Source organism: Spea bombifrons, chromosome 11 (genome assembly GCF_027358695.1).
Source record: "Spea bombifrons isolate aSpeBom1 chromosome 11, aSpeBom1.2.pri, whole genome shotgun sequence".
In the NCBI taxonomy this organism is placed as follows: Eukaryota; Metazoa; Chordata; class Amphibia; order Anura; family Pelobatidae; genus Spea; species Spea bombifrons.
Window position 1 is genome coordinate 30577679 of NC_071097.1, and position 17624 is coordinate 30595302.

The 17624-nt window shown below is 41.7% G+C and overlaps 1 protein-coding gene across 1 annotated transcript in view; it reads right to left on the reverse strand.

Annotated features, from left to right (window-relative positions):
* Positions 1 to 9620: 9620 nt before the first annotated feature.
* SEMA4G (semaphorin 4G) overlaps positions 9621 to 17624 on the reverse strand; it is an 82483-nt gene continuing 74479 nt past the window's right edge. The window contains exons 13-16 of the mRNA XM_053450389.1: positions 16077 to 16231; positions 14182 to 14243; positions 11940 to 13108; positions 9621 to 10200 (exon numbers count right to left, since the gene is read on the reverse strand). Of these exons, the coding sequence (XP_053306364.1) occupies positions 12279 to 13108; positions 14182 to 14243; positions 16077 to 16231 (1047 nt within the window). The 3' untranslated portion in view covers positions 9621 to 10200; positions 11940 to 12278. The remainder of the gene's footprint in view (positions 10201 to 11939; positions 13109 to 14181; positions 14244 to 16076; positions 16232 to 17624) is intronic.

The window sequence follows — 17624 nt, forward strand, 5'->3', positions numbered from 1 at the left end:
AGGCCCAGGCAGCCTTTGTAAGGTAATATATATATATATATATATATATATATATATATATATATATATATATATATATATATATATATATATATATATATAAATTTATTACTTGTAGTGGTAGGGCTGAGGTTAACTTGAAAAAAGAAAACTTATATATATATTTTTTAAATGTATGTATCTTTGTCCCTTTCGAGGACACCTCATACATTTTTGATGTCATGGTGACATCACTGGGCTCGCAGTACATTTTATTTTATTTGCATTTCATTTTTCCTTTGATTTATTTTACTCCCTCTCCTCATCCTAATCTGTGCTGATTGCACTGTGATCAGCAGGACTCCATTGCCCTGCGTTGCTGATCTCAGCGTGTGTGATCAGCCAGTACAGGGAGCAATCAGAGACCCCCTGCAGGGTCTAGAAAGTTCTGGTCGGTTTCAACACCAACCGAAAAAGGCTGATTCCTTATATATCGGTGTACCGAGTCCTGCTACACATGATGGGACAGCAGGCTGCCGAGAGCGTTTTAGTGTTTTATGGTCTACCGGCCTGTGGTGAGGGGGATGCCAACAGGTAAACACATAAAAAGTGTATGTGCCACTACTGTCATTGGAGCCATTGTGTCATTGGAGCTTGTTTATTCCCCCCCTACCCCATGTCAGTTTATTCCCCCCCCCCCTTGCAGATCTGCCTCCTGGTGCCTCCACAAAGAAAGGTGTGATTACAAGGCTTTCCATACCTTGTGGATGCACTTATGGTTGTTCTACAGGAACTCTCTGGCGTAGGTGCCGTGACCTGCCGCTCGCTGTAATGTTCTCTGATGCTCCATCGTAAGACGGCGAGAGTTAAACTGCTCGACATTCGCAAGCAATTCTGTACGTAAAAGGCAGAGATCGCTATCCAAGCTCTACAAAAAGAACAGGGAAGTTCTTGGCATTCATCTGTCACGGCCTTCTAACAATAGCTGCTTCGCTCGTATCGTATGGTGGTTTTCTTTGTCGATTCTCTATTACCTTGGAAAACGTTTTCCGCGCGTCCAAAAACCCGGCCAAAAAGTCCAAACAAGCAACCTTTACAAATAAAACTGCGGAACCGTAATCTTGTTCTTTATATTAATTAGGATTTCAGATCTCAGTGACCCGTTCACAGAGGGAAATAAATGATTTATTCAATGTGTTTGTTCCGCTGGCAAGTACCCATTACTGACAGTGTGGGGTTTATTCACTAAATGGGGAGTTGGTAATGGAGTTCTGCTTCAACCCTCCCACGTCGCTATGCGTTATGAAGGGCCGATACTAATACATTTCTCCGGGAAGATGGGTTTGTATAATGCATTATGGGTGAATCTCATTGATTTAACTATACATTATACAGGGCCAGCCAAGCTCTTCCTTCCCTGGAGTTAGACCTTCTTACAGTTCCGATGAAATAATGAGAAACAAATGTAAGGTTCTTAGCATTCATATATAATTCAGACTTTTTATTTATTTTATTTTTTGTTAATAAGCGGCGTTTGGAACGCGAGCTTTTGTAGAATGTTATCAATAAATCTGGCAACTTAAAGCTGCGATAAAATGTGGTTACGAGGTATTGTTAATACAGCGAAACATGTCGAACAAAGAGGCATTTTGTTTTTTAATAGGCAGTAAAATAAAAACAGGATGTTTTTAGCTTTCTGTAAAGCCTGGGGCGTGCTGCTTAAATCAGGAACAGAAAAGCCTCATTAAGAAAACACACAACGGGGGAGTTTACGAAATCGCGCATGTTGTGTTCTCTGTGTCTTATAAAACATACAATAGGAGGATGGATACATAAAGAAACTTCACATGCGTGTTCCGTCAGAATTTCTAATGATTTATATTAAATGTACGGGGTTTATGGTGACAAAATGGGAAAAGCGTCCCTCCTGCACGATGGCCCGGTAACCGTGAAAGGGCTAGCGGCTTCCATCGTTTGCCCCCAACCTCCTGGTCAATTGACACGCAGGAAAAACAATAAATAACAGTAATATATAAAATATGATTGAATTGAAAAGAATGCAAATACCAACCAGAATATTAATAATATCATTTATTAATGATATGAATTTTAGTTCTCATTCACCACAAAAGAAAGAGGTGCTTAAGAAATGACATCATAATGATGAACGAATACATTCAATGTCTGTATTATGACCTCACGGGAGAGATGCTTCTGGTTCCAACTTAAGTAAGGGCTGTAAAGCTCTAGAATATACACCCCCAGCGCTGTATACAGTAATATAACCCCCCAGCGCTGTATACAGTAATATAAACCCCCAGCGCTGTATACAGTAATATAACCCCCAGCGCTGTATACAGTAATATAACCCCCAGCGCTGTATACAGTAATATAACCCCCAGCTCGTTATACAGTAATATAACCCCCAGCGCTGTATACAGTAATATAACCCCCAGCGCTGTATACAGTAATATAACCCCCCAGCGCTGTATACAGTAATATAACCCCCAGCGCTGTATACAGTAATATAACCCCAGCGCTGTATACAGTAATATAACCCCCCAGCGCTGTATACAGTAATATAACCCCCAGCGCTGTATACAGTAATATAACCCCCAGCGCTGTATACAGTAATATAATCCCCAGCGCTGTATACAGTAATATAACCCCCCAGCGCTGTATACAGTAATATAACCCCCAGCGCTGTATACAGTAATATAACCCCCCAGCACTGTATACAGTAATATAACCCCCAGCGCTGTATACAGTAATATAATCCCCAGCGCTGTATACGGTAATATACCCCCAGCGCTGTATACAGTAATATAACCCTCCAGCGCTGTATACAGTAATATACCCCCAGCACTGTATACAGTAATATAACCCCCCAGCGCTGTATACAGTAATATAACCCTCCAGCACTGTATACAGTAATATAACCCCCAGCGCTGTATACAGTAATATACCCCCAGCGCTGTATACCGTAATATAACCCCCAGCACTGTATACAGTAATATACCCCCAGCACTGTATACAGTAATATAACCCTGCAGCGCTGTATACAGTAATATACCCCCAGCACTGTATACAGTAATATAACCCCCCAGTGCTGTATACAGTAATAACCCCCCAGTGCTGTATACAGTAATATAACCCCCAGCGCTGTATACAGTAATATAACCCCCCCAGTGCTGTATACAGTAATATAACCCCCAGCGCTGTATACAGTAATATAACCTCCCAGCGCTGTATACAGTAATATAATCCCCAGCGCTGTATATACAGTAATATAACCCCCAGTGCTGTATACAGTAATATAACCCCCAGCGCTGTATACAGTAATATAACCCCCCAGCACTTTATACAGTAATAACCCCCCAGTGCTGTATGCAGTAATAACCCCCAACACTGTATACAGTAATAAACCCCCCTAAAATTGTAGGTCAGAGGCTTAGGTGTAATGTAAAGAAGTTTTAATTTACTGAGAGGGTGGTAGATAAGTGGAACAGCCTCCCAGCAGTCATAGAGGCTAATACAGTCATGGACGGGATCGGCGTACGGCTCCTGAATCTTAAGACGAGCAGAACGTCTGATTAAGGTCTGAGTCTGTAGATCAGGAAAAACAGGCAGACTAGACGGTCGAATGTTTTTTTTCTATTTCTGGCCCCAGATGCGCACGCCGCCCGATAAAGGGGAGAAGAAAAACATGAAGAACCTGTTTGCGAGACTCTGCCATCCCCATCCAAAGCGGGAAATGGTGTGCAAAGGTGAATTCCTTCCCCCGGCTTACTGTAACACCAGCCATGGTTTAAAATAAGCGGCCGTATACATTGTATGCCGTAAAAAGAGATACTTCTCGCGAATCGCTTCCTTCTAATCACTATTTACTTTCCTTTATGATTACTTTTTTTTTTTCTTCTAGTTCTGGAACGTAATGTTTTTTTTGGGCAGATATTAAATGTTTCTGTCCAGATATGAGCTCATCTCGAGCACAAACGTATCGCCACGTCTGTTTAATTTTAGAAATGGTTACAAAAAAGGGGATAAAAGGATTTTTGTTCTTGACGTCATGGGGATAAACTAATGATATTTGGCTTCTTTGTTATTGGAAAAACAAATAGTTTACATAGCCCAGGCAGCGCGGATTCTGAGCTAATTATCGGGCAGAGCTCCGGAATCAAACAGCTTCTACGGTCCGATGAAGTTTAAGTTTGGGATTTACAGGTCCTGAGGTCCTGACCGTTAAACACCAGGGACTTTACGCGGGTGATAATATAAATCCGCTGTATTAAGTAAATATTTTCATAAATATGGAAAAGAATACAAAAAAGGAACATGTTTATCTTTCTAGGTCTTTTGCTGGACCAATTAATTTTGTGTTTAATTTTAGGTCAAGATTCTCCCAAATTAGGCTAACCAGATGGCCACGTTTACCGTGACACTGAAATAGTGCAAGTTGTAGAATTTAACCCCTTAAGGACAATGAGCGGTCCCTAAACCTATTGAAAACAATGCGTTTTGAGCCCGCGCATGTACAGGCTTTGTCATTAAGGGGTTAAAGGAATTTAATGCATTTCTCAGAAGCGTACCCAGTTTAAGGGGAAGGCTGACCCACCAAGACCATTGGGTGGCCACCAGTAGATGCACCAACTAATGGTAACCAGCTCCCAGCCCGGTCCTCAAGGCACACTAACAGGGCCGGTTTAGTAATTAACCCATTCTATTCCAGTGGGGAGATTCAAGACACCCAGACTGTGGGAATGCCTTGAGGGCTGGAACCATCGCCCAACACCCCAGCAGTCTGAGATGGACATTTTTCATTCAGCACGGCCATTGACTTATTCTTTTGTCGTCGTCCAGGAATCAGACGGGAAAATTATCCAAGCGGTGCGGTATCCTCCGGCCTGCGCGGGGAGATGAGCCTCTGTGCAGCCGTGATGGTGGAAAACCTTGTTTGGCCAAGTTTAAGATGGGATAAATGCCCGGCAGCTACTGCAGAGAAGACGCGGGGATGGGTAGCAACAGATAACCCATGTGTTGGTGGTATATATATATATTATATATTAAATGCACACATCACGTTAAAGCGCTGTCTTCCTTAACCCTGTGAGTGCCGTCATACTTTGGAAAGTGTAGGAAGCGGCTGCTGTTTGAAGCTGACCTCTTATTCTATCTGTACTCCAACTCACCAAATTCACTATGTATTATGAATGCCCCCCCCCTGCTAAGAAGGGCTGTGCTAGCCCTGTGTAATGTATAGTTCAAAACTAAGTTACTTTCACAAAATCTCAATGATTTCTGCGGGAGAGGCTTTACTTTGCGCAGTGATGTTGGGGAGTTAAAACCCCAAATCTTCTTCAAACTTTCCAGCCAACTGCGCTTCTAGAAACACGTGGAGCCTGAGACGTGAATGGAGGCCAAAAAAGTTATATGAAAAGTTATGAAAGAATAGCAGAACCTACGTCTTCTTGGTAAGCAAAATGAAACTAATGTTATTAGTTAATGGTATTTATTGCCTAGGTGTGATTTAGCCTAAATCAGCAATGGGGAATTGTTGGCTCGGTTTGACCTTAAGATTCTCCTTCAGTATCCCCATAAAATATTCTTGTAATAAAATTGTTTTTGTTTGTTTTTATTGTTTTATTATATATTTATATTATAAAATATATATTTTCAGCTTTGCCATCACACCTGCCTCCACCAAAGGCATAGAAAAGGCAATTCATGCAAATTACAATTTTCCCATGATCCTTTGGAACACTCGGCATTCTAATCCCATCAGCCCAAGCTGGTTTTTTTGGTTGCTGTCGAATGTTGGAGTGTCAATTTAAAACATGACGAGACTGCAAGAATGTAGCGGTCACATACAGCGCAACAACGTAACACCAAGAATGAGGTTAAGGGGTAGCGTAACGGTGACAGTCTTCCTAAGTGAGAATAGGTACAGCTGTATTGGCTCACGAAAAGACTAAGTGCTTATTTGAAGGTGATATAGATTATTTATAAAGGAGACCTCTGAGGTCCAGAAAGCTTATGTCATTCTACTTCTTTTTGGTCCAGTAGAAGGTATCACCATCACTAAAGACTCAAACAGAAAGTAAAATAGTGAAAGCCGTATGTAAATAACAGGCTATCTCAGTGAAATATGTCATTTTTTATTTTACTTAATGAAAAAAGTTTTGTTCTGACCAGTCTGGTGTAAATACAATTAACATTTTTCAATCAATATTATTAAACAGGACATTCTGAAAATAGTAAAATAAAACCATATACTATACAAAAATCATCCCTCTTTTTTTTTTCCAGTATTTACAAACCTTACAAAATTACCTCACATCTCACATCTACGCCTCTAATCGATCCTCGGCTATACAGGAGCCGCTGGAAATGCATTAGTCGCGGGTAATACTGTTCAAAAAACAACAGTACAAAGTTTATCGTTTTACGCATATTTCTAAGAAAAAAATATCAATAATCTGTGTGGATCTGTTACTTAAAAACATTTCTACAGTGGAAACTAAGTACAATATATACAGGTCACATGATTAAAGATACAATTATATACACGAATACGGAGCGATCTGCCAGATATCCCCCGGTAAAACACTCAGGGTTAACCCTGTGACTGCCAGAGGGATGCCCATTGCGTGGCTGATGTCCAAAGTTAAAGGAAGGGTTAAAACATGCAGATGTTTCCCCAGTGTCCCAACAGGTTGATTGCGTAATAAAAAGGTGGAGAATCTTTTCATGTAAGCATAGCCTGTTATTACAAAGTACATATTGACAAAGGGACCAGAATTACCTTTGCTAGATAATTAAGGTGCGTTGTGTTTGTGCAGAATACCCAGGGTCGCTTACAATACCCTGGAGTTTGTGTCTTCTATGTTATTCATTTTCCAGGGCCACTGCATGACTAGTATGTAAGAGACAACAACGGGGTTAAATTTAAAAAAAAAAATGAAAGCACTGTAAGGATCCGATCCCTAAACTATAACCTTTAGCTGCAAACACTTGGGGAGGACTTTATTTAGGTTACAGAGGTCATTTATAAAGGTCGTTGGTGTTGCCTTTTAGATTACAAAAGCCAAGAAGGTCTTTATCCAAAGTACAAGAAGCCAGGGTCTCATAATCACCGATTATAACCTTCTCAAAAAGAATTGAAGAGTTTTGTTTTGACCCCTTTTTTATCCACAATTCCACTTTCTTTACCTTAAAAAATAATAATAATAAAAAAAAAAAAATCGCCCCATAACTCAAGGTTCTCCCTTTCTTTGGCTGCTTCCCCACATCACGCTGTTCTGCTTGGAATCAAGTGATCCTTCTTGCTGCCCTATAACCAGACACTGGATCTGTCACACTGACTGTTCGTAAATCAACTAATATTACTAATTAAACGAGGACGAAAACGTGACCTGGAGGCTCCTTACATACCAGTTTCTTGCCACACTCATTCATTCGAACGCTGATGTTTCCAGCCTCATACCATTTGGTCTTTTCACTTGACTCATTAATGCTGAATTATCCAGACTATAAAACTCATTCTTATTCAGTTTGTTGTACCTATGACATCATTTACTTACACGACGCATCATCAGAACTGTTATCACTGTGTATGTCTTAAAAGGGGAATTAAAGCCCCCCTTTTGCAATTAATAACAAGCTGATCGAAGGTGCTGCTGGGTACGGCGTAAGTCTTTTACCGATGAATTACTGTTAACAGTTTAATTTTTACGTCTACATATTTTATTGCTAAAAAAACTAACAAAAACCCCCAAATATATATCTTTTTAGAATACGCAATAGAAATATATAGCTTTTCTATGTATGGGAAGGTATGAGACGTAATAACTAGTCCTGTTTCTACAATACTGGTCAGCGGTAATGGTAACAGTAACACTTCAATGATCTTTTTGTTTTATTGCACCGTTATAATTCCATGGCAACAGGAAAATCCCTAATAGTTGTGGTTTTTGGCTGTTAATTTCTATACTATGTAGATGTCTCCAGGTGTTTTAATTTTCCAAATTAAGAAGTCTTTGTTGCCAAAAACTATTGTTCTTTCTTTTTTTTTTTAAAGAACATATTCATAAAGGTGATCTCTGTAAGATTTATAATCTGGCTCACGGCCAGAGAAACGGATTCTACCAGACACTAGTTTAATATTTGGAATAGTTCTATTTGAGGACCTTTTATGGGTGAAGAGTTCTGGTTCTTAATCTTAATTGCAGCTCCCACCTGGCCACTTTGTGATGCGCTGAAGAAGAACACTGCGTTATGACATCATACCCCTGCACTCAGCTTCAATACAAGGTAGGGGGATTGTCCTGGTCTTAGCGTCGCCTCTGGCCGCGTCCCGTCTGCCTCTGACCGAATCCCCAACGAAGGTGTCCCGCTTTAGACACCTGGAATTTTGGGGGTATTTTGGGGACCGCACAATTTGGAAATGGAGATCTTCGTTGTCCAACTCTATGGTGTAGAATATCCATGCTATCGATCCCTTCTGTGTGGCAACAACTGATATCCCCCTTACTGAAGTGTTTATTTTAGGGACAGAAGTGTTTTTACATAGTCCAGTTAGTAATTTGCCTAAACTCAGCATAGATTCAGTTTTTAAACACGTGTCACTTGTGGACCATACCAGAATTGGTCGGCAGGGCGGCCTTCCCAGCATACAAAACATTGAAAGATCTTGTAAAGCATTCATCGAGCAGAATCTAACCTGCAGAAACCAGGAAAGGAAGTCGGTGTTTATCTATAAACTCTGCTAGAGAACAGAGAACCGTGTTCAGAAAATAGCATATAGAGCAGATAGATCAGACGTTCCGCTGTCCAATTAATTTATACAGCACGGCCATTCCAATGTGAGATAAGATATACGCCAAGTGTGTATGTCCTGTAACAATATGAAGAATAATTAGACTGCAGCCCAGTAGACGGATCAGTTGTAGAAGAGTTAACTATTATGGCTTTAGGTACTAATTCTAGAGGGGCTCCCAGCAGACATTAGCTGATGAACCGGTCGCACCTCTTTACGACTCAAGCATCGTGTGCCTTTTGGAAATCCAGCCCTGTCTGCCGGCTCTCCGGACACAACATGATTCAATAACACCTCCTATTTATTGTGCCACGAGGCAGCGATATATACTCCACTTTACAGCAGCCATAAGACAATTCACATTGTCGCTTTAATCTTTCCTTGCCGTCAGGTGACATCAACGGATGAACTCGCCCCGCTGCTCTAAACCCACGGAAAGGAAGAAACTATATGACCAAGGAGTCTAATTATACGTAATCGGTCAAATTACTCCAAGTCATGAATTGATCATTCCAAATACCTCGACGTTTTGTCTCCAAAGCTTAAAAACGTTAAGGATTCTGATGAATATTAGGCCATGTCTCATACGCGGCACACACTTACCACTTCGTTGAATTACATCGGTACCCTCTTACAGTTAAACGAACCAACTCAGCTTATATATTAAGTGTGAAAGTAACCGCTTAGTTGGCTGCTGTGGCTAGCGAGGTCCTGGGAACGTCTCTCCACTCATTCTTTCTTCAATTACACCCCAGTCCACCCTGTTCTACTCATACTTTCTTCAATATATTTTGTTCCTTCTCGGGCGTTTAGGAAGCTTCTTGGATTTACACCCAACCACCCAAAAACCCAGTGTTGAAACATACATGATACATTTTATCACAGAGGTAAATGAGAACACGTTCCACCTGCTCGGGGAGGGAATACAGCACGTGAGCTCGCGTTGGATAAAAACAGTGGTTTTAACGCACAGAGAATAAATTATAGCCATTAAAATGACCTCATCAAACTAACAGCGGTGCCGCAAGACCAGTTCACGGACGTTTCCAACGTTCTCTTGACGGAGGATGTATCCGTCTTGCAAAAAAAGCCATCACAAAGGGGCTTTAAGCCGAGTTTTGCTGAAATCCGCGCACTTTCTGAATGTTTGTACGTCTTCTGGTGATTCATTTTTCATGAAGGCCGGCGCAGTCACCCCAGGTGTATTAACCAACAGCTGGTGCCATTAACCGGTCATCTTGGATAATCAGCCGCTAATTGCCAGATGCTGTAATTTACTCCCCGTCTGAATTGTTCTATAATCGCCGGCACAAAAATAAAACAAATGCTCCAACACCATGCGGTTCTCCTTCCATCACGACTCTTCTCCTTCTGCGTCTCGTTTTGTGGAATACGGAGAGTTTGTCCTTCAGGAAAAAAAAATAGGAGAAGAATGAATTATTAATGAAAACATTATGGGGGTGCATTTGGTTTTTTTTGTGAATAGATGACGTATGGATTACATGGCTGGCGCCCCCAACAGACATTTCTATCACATTAAATAAAACAAATTAATACATATTATGTTGCAGAGAATGAAATCTGAAACCCTGGATTGCGTTCCCGAAAAGAAGAACAGAGGTAGAGCTCGGTGGGACAGCGGGATAGAGTTGCAAAGTTGGGACTGTCTCGTGCAAAGAGAGACAGTTGGGATGCATGCCGTTAGACTTTTTGTCATATACGGGTGCTTAGCCTTTTAAGTCAGCGGAGCACCGGGGAGGAATGGACTATGGCATAGACTCGGCTCCTACGTAGTGTTCTTGGGCCAGTTGCGCCACGGGTCCTGCTGTTTATTCAGATTTCAAAGCAGTTATGACTAATTCAGATTACTGTGCTGCAGACAGGGTTACTGGTTTGGAAACGGTCCGTCTTAGAAACTCAAACCCACGGTTTACATTTCCATGTAGATTTTTTTTTTACTGTACTTTTGGCAGAAAACCAGTCAGAGAATGTTTATCTTCAGAGACGTAAAACTAGTTCTATTTAAAGAGGATACCCCGGCCGCTTAGAATACGGGGCAAAATGTATCTTGGCCATCAAAGGCTGTGTCCTACAGAATGCATGTCCTGGAAAACATGGCCGATGCGGTCACCCTAGGTCTTAGAGGTCCCCTATTCAAACGGATGCATACAAATACTGATTCCGTAGGAACCCAGAGCTAGGAACGCAGGTTCAAACCGCAGCGAGTTCCATTTTGACAGATCGGTGGGCAGGGGAATGTGTGTAGATTTAATAATTACCAATTTATGAACATAGATTTTACATATATGCAGATTTAATCGCTAGATTGTATAAAAAAGGTTTTCATTTCCCATCATGAGATATTAGTCACGTTGTTATTTCACGGGCCCTCTCGTTGTAACCATTAACACACGCTGTGCTGTAGATTTACCCGCATCTCAGAGATCTGTTTAATGATTATACAGATTAGCTGAATCACTCGGTTCTATGTTCACGATCATGTGATCTACGGGGGATTTAAATCCATGTGAATGGATGGCACGCAGTTCTTTGAAGCGATGCAGGTTCCAGCGAAAGGAGGGAACATCGGTCCTACGGGCATCATTTCTTTCAAGTATCATGTCAGTTAATGTTTTCGGTAACCAATGAGATGAAACTGCAACTCTCCTGCAAACTCCCTCTTTAGCAAACAAACCCCTAAGGTGCAGTTTGTGGAGAATTAACCGCTTTATGCTGTTTCTAGATTAAGGAATCTCCTTAGTTTAAACTGGAACACCTCACCAAAGAGTGATTTAAATTAATTAATATTATTTTTTTTATATATATATATTTTTTTTTTTAATTTTATTTATATATATATATATTTTTTTTTATTTATATTATATATATATTTTTATTTTATTTATATTATATATATATATATATATATTTATATATATATATAAAGACAGGTCCATCAAGTTCAACCTCACTCATTCTACGACGTTACTATCTATATTTCTAATGCATGCGGTAAAGTTCTAATAAACTGTGACGTTACTAGACGGATAAACTTTGTCAATAATACAGACGGTGGCAATTGATTCTGATCAAGAACTGGTTATCATAAAGAAGCCTCTTCATTTCGTTTGCTGCATTTACTTACCTACTTTCTAGAACGTCTCTTTTTGCTTTGGGCACAGTTACTTCGTTTGGGGAACGGGGACTCTCTCCGCCAGCAGGACGCGCCAAATCTTTCCCATGAGCCGGCCAAGTTTATAAATACGAACGATAAAATAACTCCAACAGGTACGTATCCAGATAAAAAAGAAAGGATCCATGACTTCCAAAGTGGTTATGATTATAAATAAATCTGTATGGTAAATATTCACTTACAATGTGAGTCCAAATGTCATAAAATGTAATTAAAAAAACAAATTTACATTGAGGTAGCTTAAAAGGTTGTTTTTTTGTGTTTTAATGTCTTTTTTTTTTTCAGTTTATTTTAGACAGAACTTTCGTCCAGCTTGTCTACTAATACCGTGTGCTTCCTTTTCTCCAGGATCTTGCTGAGTTCCTCTGTAAAGGAGTTGTACAGAGGAGAGCTGGCCTCCTCGTTCTGTCTTAGAAGCATGTAACTGTTGCCATTCATTTTCCGAAGCATGTTGGGTAGCGTGCTTATGCCGTTGGTGAACTCGGATGGGAGAGGGGGTGGCGGCGGTGGCGGCGGCGGGGTTTCCTTGCTGGGAGACATGGTAGGAGCCTCACCAGGAATGATCTGCAAACACCCGTCGGAGTAGTTGTTAATATCGTCCGCCTTGTCTTTGAAATTTGATGAGACCGTGTGGAGTTCGACATTTGTGGACCGGGAGTTGCTCATCGCGTACTTGCCCTTCCTTTTTTGCTGAAAAGAAACATACAGCAAAACGACAGACAGGACTACGCAGAGTCCACCGAGAATAGTAATTATGGAAATGTAGACAAACTCTAGTTTGTTGGAAGAAAGGCTGGCCGCCGTAGGCAACTGGATTACCGGAGTGGATTCCGAATACAACTTCTCTTTGGGCAGTTCCAGCAGAACGTTAAGCGTGTAGAGGGCCACCGCGGCCCGTAGACCATTCTCCTCAGAATAGCAGCTGTATTCTCCACCGTGCTCCAGTAGCGTGTCCATGATGAGGAGGCCATCATTCCCCACTCGGAAGTGAACGTCGCTTTCGTCCAGCGGATAGCTGCTGTTTACTACCCACTTTGGCCTGGCCAGATTAGACTTCAGGTCGCACTGCAGAAGTACATCGTCGCCTTTCAAAACTGTCCGTGATTTGGTCACTGAAGCACCTAGAAAAATATACATATTGATCAGAACTAATGTCTTTATTAAAGCAAGCAAATTTGTTATAAAAAAATGTATTGTATTTCCTATGCAAGAAATAAGATATGGCTACCGATTCCATACTTGAAGCTGTAACTGGGTCCTAGAGGGTCTATTGTGATGGAGCCACCAGTACCCACCAACTGCTTCCGGAAGACGCAGTCCGTGGTGACCTAGAGCTAAAGCTCCAGTGGAACTGCACTTTCCGGAAGTTCTTCCTCATGTGGCTCCTCAGCCTCACTGGCTGGTTGGGACATCACATTATAGTCCATTGCCCAAGTTACCTCTACTAAAGAAGGACCAGGGGATCAACGAAAGGTGTATTGGACTGGGCCAAGGTTAGATTGGCTGCTCCTCTCTACTAAATATGTTGTTACAATATAATCGGCACTATAGAATCTTTAACGGGGAGCAGACCAAGGAGCCAAAGATCCATCCAGAACCTTTACAGATGTCTGCTGTTCTCCCAGCTTGTGTGCATTCAGTGTGTATGTGACAGAGAACGAAATGCTAGATCTTCAGCCTTTTGCGCTCTAATTAGACATTCGGACAGCATTCCGGCTTCCTGAAACAGGAAATTTAATGAAGCGGCCCCATAGCGTGCGGATTCTGTGAGCTGCCGTGACACGAGAGCAGCCGTTTCATACGTTTGCCTGGTTTTTTTCCAGCCAAAGACAATCTTTGCAGATCGTTCAACGAAACAGAACATTTACAAATAAGAAAAGAGCAAAATACTCTATGCAGTGATGTATTTAACCTGTAACACGCAACACGGATGTGAGTTCATATATATCACATGAAACAGTGTTCGATAGAAACATTTAAATACATAAGGGATTTAACAAAGTACAGGAGGGAAGTTTATTTCTAAGAAGGGAGAATGTTAGAACGAGAGGCCATAACCGAAAACTAGAGGATCAGAAGCTTAGATGTAATGTAAGGATTTGTTACTTTTCAGCAATTTCATTTAGAATAAGAGTCCCCCCCCCTTTTCTACAAGCGTGCAACTCCGATGTTATAAAATAAACAGAGCGTTTACCCTCGTCTGTGCTGTTTAAACATCCTCCGATACCACTCTGCATGTCCTGCGTCATCCGTACCCTGCAAGCAGCCAAAAAAAACAACTCACACTGTAAAAAGCGATGACAACTACAGATCAAAAACGTTAAGAGAAAGCTTAATTAAGAAGGAAAAAAAAAAAAAAAGAAAAACACAACATGAGGCGAATTCTAAGAGCTGTGAAGGGGCCATTAGAGAACGATGGAGCCCAACTGCTCTGCATCTACTGCCACCACTTGCGCGGGTGGTCTACTTGGGACCCATGGAGATCCTGACCCGAGTTCCTCATTAAATATCAGAATGCCTCCTTCTATCCTTGGGGTGAAGAGGGATCCCAAGATCAAAGAGTCTCCCCAAAGAGACCACTGAACACATTTTGGCACCGTAAGTCTGCCATTGTGTCCTCAAAATTGGGAGCTCTGTTGTGATTTATCTCTTGTACTGTTCTTAGCTGGTCCAACGTCTTGAGTCTACCACTAATGGTAGGGAGCAGGAGGCTAGGGATTACGTACCGATGGCTAAATCTCCTTGCGTCTTTGGAAGACCACCATAAATAATGGCCCCCTACACACAACCACTTCCCAGAGGATAAGAGAAAATGGGGGGGCAGCAATGGGAGTTCCCTAATATTTGACAGTTGTTTGTCGCGCCGGATAATTATTCCCGGCAAGGAAGTGATACTAAAAACAATGTAAGATTTTCTTCTTCATTAAGCTAATTTAAACAATCATTACAAAGCCAGTTAATAATTGGTGGAAAAACCAAAGCTACATTTATCACGCGCTCCCTTCTAAGAACGCACGAGGCGTCTCGATGAGTTGATTAATGGAGCATGTGCGGTTTCTCGATTAGCTCCTTCTTTTCACATCGGGAAACACACAGTGAAGTTTGGTTTAACCCCTTCGGTGTCGGCCGTGATCTGCAATCCCTGGTGCAGCCCTTTGGCACCGAAAAGGGGTAAAAACAGCATAACTTGTCATTGGGCCCAAAACCCTTTATAGGGCTTAATTTTATTAATACTAATGACATTCCTAGGGAAAAAGTATTGACAAACGATAAAACGAGCCAAATGAGTTCAGTTAATGCATTAGCATATAAACAAATCCCTTGCACTTTAGCCCTAATGGTTTTAGTTATTCCCGAGTGACTGCGAGTACGTGAGACCGGCTCGGCCCAGCGATCGGAAGCCAAGAGGTGGGAATTTCACAATTGGCTCGCCAGCCGTAAGAGGTCAACAAAACATTGTGTTAGACGCGGTCCCGCTGTTATTTCAACAGCCCTCACGCTGCAAAAACCGCAGACTCCGGTCTGATGGCTTTAAAACACGGTACGTGCTAGATTTTGGGAAGGCAGGGGACCACCATTAGGGCATTTGGCATTTACTTTTTTTTTTACGGGTTAAAGGGACACTCCAGGCAGCCCCCTGAGCAAAGAATGCATAGGAAAGTACTTTGTGATTTCTTTCAAATACATTCGTTCAACCTGCAAAAAAAAAAGACAAGTAAATGCTTACTTTGGGGAGAAGCTGCAGCTCCAGAACGGCAGCAGAACAACCTCTGTGCACTGGGGTCTCTTTAGACCCCTGTCCCGAGTGTTCACAGAGCCGGTGCAGGATCTGATTGGAGATCGGTTCGGCCAAATACATCTCCTGCATGCCATTTAGCTGGGAGGGAGGCATGCGGGTTAGGGGCAAATGCATATGGGGATTTTTGTGAATCAAAAGAGACCACTCAGCTATCATATGAATTAAAGTGCATATGATGGCTGGAGAGTCATTTGCATACAGGGCTAAACAGTGACATCACAAATTGACGTCACAAAACGGACGTTTCTTTCCTCAATGAGAAGAAACATCCCACCCCCGCGAGGCTTTACCTGTCTTCCGATGTGAGAACGTCGCTGCACGCGTCTCCGTCCCAGCCGCAGTACGGGTTTCTGGCGAGAACGCAGTCGTAGCACGACGTGTATCTGTCGCAGCTGGATAGTGGTATCTGCAGAACTCCGCTCGGGGCTCCTACGTATAAACTATTCTGCAAAGCAGAATAAAACAATAGGTCAGGATGCAAGAATTATAAAAAAAATTATAGTTTTATTACCCCGGAATGTACAATTTAGTAGCAAACCTTGTATGTATGAATAAACTCAATCAAGTCTACCAACAGGTCACAGATTCTGATAAAAAGTCTCATTAAAGCCCCCTTTACCCTCCTAACCACACATATATCCTAGTACCATAAAATAAAACTCCCCCCCCCCGGTCATTTAAGCAGCCATGTAACCTACAGCACTGTGCAAAAGTTTTAGGCTGGCGTTCCAAAGGCTGTAGAGTAAGATTGCGTTAAAAAAATAGTTTATTTTTATAACGTATCAAAAACGATGAACAGAAGACAAATCTACATGAATATTCGGTGTGAATACCCTTCTCCCAGTTTAACGTCCCCGACAGCCTCTCGAAAGAACGCATTACGAGGACGTTAATGTGCATTCTTTGAAAGGTAATAAAAATATATTAACTTCGGAAGAAGCTGCAGCTCCTCCCCTCCCCGACAGTCTGATGAGTCGCGGCACGGGTTTAAGCAGCCGATCATGATAGCCGGAGTCGCCTTTAAGAAGGTGAAGCTATTTTAAGGAGGACGGGGCAGCGATTGCTACAATTCCAAGCCCTTTACTGCCGTCGGCTCACATATCGAAGCGCACTACCCGCTTCATAAAAACACGTCTTCAGAAAACTGCTAAAATCATCCTATCGACCCAAAAAATGGTTTAGTAATTTCTTAAGTGCAGCACCGCGATCACCTGGTGACTCTTATTAATTAGCCCGGCTCCGCCACCGGATGCGCACATACGCTTATTCCTATTTCAAAGTTAATGAGAGCGGGCGATGCTTCCTAATGGCTGGCGGGGTTTTATTTCCCGACGTCTTTCTGACTGTTATGCTGCCATAATGACGAAGTAAAGCGAATCATTTCTTTTTCTTTTTCATTCTCGAACAGTTTCTTGGAAACCCAAAATATTCAGGAAGAAAAGGAGCCAGCTGATAAATAATGAATTCTCCCAGGTTCTGCAGCGAAGCCCAAGAAACCATCAATATTTGCCGAAGTCTTGCCAAGTTTTCAGAGTAGATACAAAAAGCAGACTAGAAACTGAAGACAAGAAAGACTTATGATCTATATATATATATACGGCATGGCTGCATGTGAGCTATAAATGAGAGTCATTTATCACGAGGAGCAGCCAAACAAAGCAGTTAATGTTCCTTCTTATTCTTCTATTATAAAAGTGTATAAAGGGAACCCTCTTATATGGCATAAATGACATCTATAGTATGTATATATATATATATATATATACACACACACACACACACTTGTTCCTGTCTCCAGACCTGTCTAGGTCAGAAGGGAGCTTTCTAAATAATTTTGA